General features: G+C 46.6%; 2 protein-coding genes and 1 non-coding gene across 3 annotated transcripts in view; 2 read left to right on the top strand and 1 right to left on the bottom strand.

Moving 5' to 3' along the window:
* The first annotated feature begins 847 nt into the window (after window positions 1-847).
* Window positions 848-919, top strand: TRNAW-CCA. Its single transcript has one exon. It is a non-coding gene; the product is annotated as a tRNA-Trp (tRNA).
* Window positions 920-1,074: 155 nt separating this feature from the next.
* Window positions 1,075-3,327, top strand: LOC119317835 (pentatricopeptide repeat-containing protein PPR5 homolog, chloroplastic-like). Its single transcript, XM_037592335.1, has 2 exons — window positions 1,075-1,495; window positions 1,775-3,327. The coding sequence occupies exons 1-2, from the start codon at window positions 1,172-1,174 to the stop codon at window positions 3,071-3,073; spliced, it is 1,623 nt and encodes a 540-aa protein (XP_037448232.1). The 5' UTR covers window positions 1,075-1,171; the 3' UTR covers window positions 3,074-3,327.
* A 437-nt stretch (window positions 3,328-3,764) lies between these two features.
* The window catches only part of LOC119317834, a 3,589-nt gene continuing 552 nt past the window's right edge, over window positions 3,765-6,801 (bottom strand). The window contains exons 3-14 of the mRNA XM_037592334.1: window positions 6,512-6,769; window positions 6,144-6,318; window positions 5,974-6,035; window positions 5,715-5,878; window positions 5,493-5,590; window positions 5,314-5,372; window positions 5,087-5,221; window positions 4,782-5,002; window positions 4,562-4,691; window positions 4,332-4,413; window positions 4,206-4,253; window positions 3,765-4,109 (exon numbers count right to left, since the gene is read on the bottom strand). Of these exons, the coding sequence (XP_037448231.1) occupies window positions 3,892-4,109; window positions 4,206-4,253; window positions 4,332-4,413; window positions 4,562-4,691; window positions 4,782-5,002; window positions 5,087-5,221; window positions 5,314-5,372; window positions 5,493-5,590; window positions 5,715-5,878; window positions 5,974-6,035; window positions 6,144-6,318; window positions 6,512-6,769 (1,650 nt within the window). The 3' untranslated portion in view covers window positions 3,765-3,891. The remainder of the gene's footprint in view (window positions 4,110-4,205; window positions 4,254-4,331; window positions 4,414-4,561; window positions 4,692-4,781; window positions 5,003-5,086; window positions 5,222-5,313; window positions 5,373-5,492; window positions 5,591-5,714; window positions 5,879-5,973; window positions 6,036-6,143; window positions 6,319-6,511; window positions 6,770-6,801) is intronic.

The raw sequence follows: 6,801 nt of genomic DNA, 5'->3' as shown, positions 1-6,801 counted from the left end.
TGAAAGAGATGAAGAAAATCATGCCTATTAGCTTTAGCAATTATGCTTTACATACTTTTCTTACTAAAGCTATGACTGCCAGATCTCTCATGTTAGTGATAGATTGATTCCCTCCAACAAAAATTCTAACCCGTTATAATCTTGCTAAACGACAACCAGGAGATGATATGACTTGCTTATTTTGGAAGGAAATGTAGAATGTGCAATACCTCTTAATTGAATTTGTTGCCAAGATTGTCCCATAAATCCTTTCTAATCTATACTTTGGATATGCCAACATGCTTGTCTGATTGGTTGCAAAGGAAGAAAATGGATGTCTGCAGTCTTTTTAGTTTTGTTGATGTTTAGACCTTACGAAATAGACTTTTTAAATAATCGTCAGGAGGGAACTCCATATGGAATATCTCAACGTGAAGATGCTCAACCAGCATTAATTTTGCGGTGTTTACATCTCCTAAATAATCATCGGGAGGGAACTCCAAATGATCACTTGGGATTTATCTTCCCGCTGGATGCAACTGACGAATAACGACACCATTTGCCCTTGGTCCACACAAATTGGTTCCAACATGGAAATCGATCTAGCTTCTCACTTAGGGTCGTAGCGTTTTGTGCTTGTGTCGCCTTTTTCAATTCGGATGGTAATAACTAATAAGCAAGAATCCTTTCTGATCAGCTACTCTGGTCGTGCCTTTGTGGATAATTTATGCATTTCAGTGAAATGTAATGAGGGAAACACCTCTATTTTCTTTGAATAAGAACTTAGTAGATAAGCAGTGAGTCAAGGGTAATACTGATTCGCAGGTCCGTACTATGATATAGCTTAATTAGTGAGTAACAGCACACCGGATCCGTGGCGCAATGGTAGCGCGTCTGACTCCAGATCAGAAGGTTGCGTGTTCGATTCACGTCGGGTTCAATATCCCCCGTTCCTAATCCGGTTTCTTTTTTATTAATTCACGCCTCCATTAATCCCACACAAAATCCACCGTCCATCCCCCAAACCAAACAATCCCAGCCGTCCAAAACCCCCTAATCCCCTCCTTCCCTATCCAGAACCCAGAACCTCTCCCTCCCGGCCGCTGCGAATTCTCCGAGCTCGCCCTCGCCATTCCCCGCGCTCCAATGCTACTCCAGAAACCCATCCGCCATTAACTCCCGCACCGCCCAGATGCTCGCCTACCCAAGCACGTCGGCCCCGCCGTGGCCGCAGCGCCACCCGGCCGCCGCTTCCCCGCGCCGCGTCGCGGTGGCGGCCGCACCCGCGGGTGCGCCGGCCAGGGGCAAGCGGCGGCGGGCGGGCGCCGGGGAGGCGGAGGCCGACCCGGCCGCCGAGGCCGCGGAGCTGGTGCGGTTCTTCCTGCGCAAGACCGACGGCGGCAAGGACCGGCTGGTGTCCGTGCTGGACCGCCACGTCAAGGTGGTCCGCACCGAGCACTGCTTCCTCCTCTTCGAGGAGCTCGGCCGCCGCGACGGCTGGGTCCAGTGCCTCGAGGTGAGCCACCATACCGTACCCCTGTGCCCAACTCAATCAGGATCACTAGACCATCCATTTTTCACGAGTTAGAGCCATTGTCATGACTCTCACTTGGATAGCGTACCCTGAAAATATGTTGGTCTGAAAAATTCTAGATATGATGAATTGGGATAGGTATAAAATTCTACTAGATATGATTTCAGATGTCCTTGTGGGCTAAACATTTCATGATTTATGAAACTGATGTTTGTTGTAGAAAATTCTGCCCATCCTCTCTAATGCTTCGTGCTCTGCTAGATTTTCAGGTGGATGCAGAAGCAGCGGTGGTACGTCGCAGACAACGGCATCTATTCCAAGCTGATATCTGTGATGGGAAGGAAGGGGCAGATACGGATGGCCATGTGGCTCTTCTCTCAGATGCGCAACAGCGGGTGCAAGCCGGACACTTCGGTGTACAATTCCCTTATCGGTGCGCATCTGCATTCGCGGGACAAGAGTAAGGCTTTGGTGAAAGCTCTCGGCTATTTTGACAAGATGAAGGGCATGGAGAGATGCCAGCCGAATATCGTGACGTACAACATCCTCTTGAGGGCGTGTGCTCGGGCTAGTGACACGAAGCAGGTGGACATCCTTTTCAAGGATCTGGATGAAAGCATAGTCTCTCCAGATATCTACACATACAATGGAGTGATCGACGGATATGGGAAGAATGGCATGATTACAGAGATGGAGTCTGTATTGGTGCGGATGAAAAGCAAGCAGTGCCGCCCAGATGTGATCACATTCAACATACTCATAGATTCGTATGGGCGAAAGCAGACATTCGACAAGATGGAGCAGGTGTTCAAGAGTTTATTGAGGTCCAAGGAGAGACCTACCCACCCGACGTTTAATTCCATGATAACAAACTATGGGAAAGCAAGGCTTAGAGAGAAAGCTGAGTCTGTACTTGAGAAGATGGGAGAATTGGGATTCAAACCGAATTATGTGACGCAAGAGTGTCTCATCAATATGTACGCGTATTGTGATTGCGTCTCAAAGGCCCAGCAGATATTTGATGAGCTCGTAAGCTCACAAAGTACTGTTCCCCTATCTTCATTGAATGCCATGCTTGATGCCTACTGCATGAACCGCTTGCCTATGGAAGCAGATCGGCTGTTGGATAGTGCGATTGAGAAAGGTGTAGTGCCCAGTGCTTCCACATATAAGCTGCTTTACAAGGCCTACACCAGGGCAAACGATAAGATGCTTGTCCAGAAGCTGCTCCAGCGAATGAATAAGCAGGGTATTGTTCCGAATAAAAAGTTCTTCCTTGATGCTCTGGAAGCATTTGGTACCTCCGCCAATAAACCCAGGAGGGTACAAACCTCAAACTCTGCAAGAGAGTCAAGTAGTGATTCTGCAAACAATTCGGAAATGGCTAGTTCAAGCAAGCCAGTGTCAAGTACTTTGGAAGCAGTTGGCGCTTCCGAGAAAAAAATCAGGATATTACCCAATTCAAACTCCGCAAGCAAGCCAGATGCAGGTTCTGAAAGCAGTTCAGAAATAGCTACATCAAGCAAGCCAGAGCTAAGCTTTTCGCGAGTAGCTTCTTGATAGGGTGATCTGTTCTGAACTGCTTCACAGTAGAATGTGTCCAGTTGCTTGTACCAAGTGATATCCTAGGAATGGCCTTCCCTCAAAAAAAAGTGATATCCTAGGAAAAGGCAATCCATGTGATTGGTTGCTTGAATTCGAACCATCCTAGATGTCAGGTTAAAATTTTAGGAATATTTTTCTCATGTACATTCACCAAAAACAACTGAACCGCAGGGTACTGGAGCCATCTCATTCCATTCAACTTCAAGATACCCTTCTTCTGTATGTGCTTCGGCAAGGGTTTTCTTCTAAATTTCATAGCTATGTTATAAAATTACTGTACTCACTCTGTTCACTTTTGTAAGTCGTTTCAGACAACTCAAAATGGGCTGTTTTGCACATTGTCTGAAATATCTTCAAGGTCTTATAAAAGTGAACAGAGGAAGTAGCATCTTTGTTTCAACAGTGGCCTTGCTATACCTTTTGTTACTAGTGTCTTGGCTGTGCTTCAGAGGAACAGTGTCACATGTTATTACAGTTTGTTATGACTAGATGTCTAGATCAGTATTTGGAAGAAACCCTCATCCTACACATCTCAGAATTTGGCATTCTGAGGTTTTGGAATTTATATTTCCTGGTGCTTTAGGTAATTTAATGCTTTCATTGGTCTACTTTTGTCAACACATGCACTGCACATACACATTGCTAGTATCGATTAAAAATGCTTACTTTATTAGAAGTATGTTCTACAAAGGACTGACAGCAACTAGAGAATTTACACCCAATCGTCCTATGCTTCCAAGTTCCAAGATGAACTGGCGAACATTAGGGAGACCTCAACACTGGATTTCAAACAATATGGAGCCATGTGAGCTCACCACCGCTGAGATGTCCCCTTTCATGAGACTCCGGCTCTTTCCACTCCAGACTTCAGTGCAGGTGCACAAGTGTTTCCTTGCCAACTTTCTCCCTGCAACCTTCTCTAGATCCGGCACCCTTACAGCAATCTTCCTGCTTGCAGTGTCAAGGTTGAAGAAGGCCAGGTAGATCTCTCCTGCTCCATGGAAGACAAAGAATCAGCGCAAAGAAAAGGGACGCTTATTCGGCATGTATGCATTGGCAAAGATGCATGCTGCTTAGGTAAAAGTACCTTTGTCTCCAGTTGCTGTCCATGCTCGTGCTCCAGTAGTTTCACTCTCTGTTGCATCAAACAAGAGTGCTACTTAGATAAAAGTAGCGATTAATTTGTGGTGACTCGTTATGGAGTAACTTATACCTCCTTCCTTGCTGGACTTCAATGTAGCACACAATCCTGAGTAGCTGCTTTTAAGTTGTCCATTCTCCGTTAGCTCCCAGACCTGCAGTTGTTATGGGCAAAATATGATCAATCGCGGCATACATTCACTTCCAAAGCTAAGAGACTCAAGCAACTTCATGACAAAAAATGCTCCAAGAAACATTGGAATTCAGCCTCACTATATGGATCCCGCTCTCTTACTAGGTTACCTGCTTTGAATGCTGTTCGCAGGTCGAGAACATGGGACTGACAGATGCATCCAAGCAACCATCATTGGTGTCAATACCCACCAGGTGGAACTTCGCTTGGTCTTCCTCGCTGCTGATGGTAACTCCATCCCTGAAGCACATAATATGTATGGATCATACGTACAAATGAGAAAACTAGTACTGCTTCCTTTCACGAATTGTTTTCTTGCAAGGCACTTACGATGTTGGAAGAAGTTTTGCTTTGGACATGCAAAACGAGGCATTGTCATTCTGGATTCCAAAGCCTCTGCAAATGTGATCTTTTGAGGAACTGTGCCATCCACCGGTGCTCTTATCGTTGCAGGTAGCGAGACCAAGAACAGGTCCACCATTGTTTGTCAGGTCCGAGCGACCAGACTGTTCATCGGATTCTGAAGTCCTTTCACTCTGAATATAACCAAACTGAAAAAAAATTCCACAAGTTAACTCCCTGTTCACTATATGTTGCAGCAGGAATCTCCAGACTTCAATTAATATATTGTTTACCTCCATGTTGTTCTTAGTGTGGTGATTAATCTTCAGTAGAGTAGGGTGGGTGATTAGATTGAATGTACCATCATTGAGGTGCCTCAGGTCACCTCCAAACATGAGGGGGGATTTGGCCATGGACCAAAGTAGCATCTGCAAGGTCATGCCAGTTTGCAAAAATGCGGTAAGACTTTGGGTTGCAACTTGGAAAACAGACATGAAGTTTCTCCAAGTGCAATGCAAACCTGTGTTAATTGCTCGTCAAATGTAAGGTTAGTGCTTCTGTGAGGGCCCTGGTTAACACCTGTATGAGAGAAATATCAAGCATTTTCCAATGATTAGTCACCAATGCGCATGGAATTAGAACAGATGTGCATTGCCAAAAAAGGGGTGCCACAAAGTTTTATATGGTATGAATGATCACCTGCATCAGTAAGCCTGCCGAACGGAAGCATGTCTAGGTCAGGCCAAGACCTTCCTTGCAATCCGGTGGCGCCGATCTTATTCGCATCGGCAAACGATCTGTATATATCATCATATACATGCAGGTGAAAAAGAAGGTAGAATAAACTGACTGATCTCTACTAGAGATTACAAGTAGCAGCTACTATACACCCCTAAAATTTATCTGATGCTATCTGGTTACCTGGCGACATCGAAATGCGGGCGAACATCTTTCCAGCTGTCCCAGTCGTCCCCTGTTATTCTGAACATGTCAACATGCTGGGTGATGTTCTCGGCTAACGCCGGAGTGACTTCGGTTCCGGGCGAGATGGACAGGATGACCGGCCGCTCAAGCTCTTTCAGGGTCTGCACACAACAATGTATGTATTCAAATGAACTGATTTCAACAGGTCATCACCAATTTGTGATCCCAGAATGGAGGGCTACATCTGCATGCGTACCTCTGAAACAGCCATGATCTCCTTCGGGCTATAATCCGTGCCGAAGATGCAATCTACCTTCACTGCAAACACAACAGTTTTATGTTACCAACAGTTGCTTCTGAAATTAAAAATAATGTAGCAGCTGAAAAATGCTAGTATGAAGTTTGGGCCCGGAGTTGGCAGCTTACCGAAATCGACACCCCAATCGGCGTACTGCTGGTAAAGAGACCTGAGGAACGCTCGTCCGGCTCCCGCGTCGGTGTTTACGCTCATGAACCCGTTCGACATCCACGCGCAGGTCCTGTGTGTGAGGCCTATGTCGCTCGCCGTCCATTGCCGGCCATCCTCTACGTAGGCTTTTCCCTGAATAAACGAAACCAGAAGAAAATTACTAATCGAACGAAGTAACTCCCCTACGGCAACTATCTACTGTCACGGTAACTCTCCTCAAATATGCGCTCACTAGGAATATACTTTCTTATGGTCTAATTGTAGAAGTAAGTGAAAATTTGAAGATGAAACAAGAAGTCCAAGATCCACGGAGAGTAGGGAGTACCGTGTCGACGTCGAGGATGGGGGTGCTGGCGTTGACGGCCTGGGTGCTGATCCCGTTCATGAGGTGGATGCCGAACTTGAGGCCCATGGCGTGGACCTTATCGGCGACGTGCTTAAACCCCTCGCCGCCGGCGGACGACGGGAACCTCTCGGGGTCGGGGAACGGGCGGCCCCACTGGTCGACGCTGTCGAAGCCGTACGAGTCCTCCCCGGCGCCGTTGACGTTCTTCCGGTACCACAGGAAGTCGATCACCGCGTACTGCACGCACGCAGAGAGAGAGAGAGAGAGAG

This window comes from Triticum dicoccoides, chromosome 6A (assembly GCF_002162155.2).
Source record: "Triticum dicoccoides isolate Atlit2015 ecotype Zavitan chromosome 6A, WEW_v2.0, whole genome shotgun sequence".
In the NCBI taxonomy this organism is placed as follows: domain Eukaryota; kingdom Viridiplantae; phylum Streptophyta; class Magnoliopsida; order Poales; family Poaceae; genus Triticum; species Triticum dicoccoides.
The sequence above is the reverse complement of the archived record's forward strand: the minus strand, read 5'-3'. Positions and strand labels throughout refer to the sequence as shown.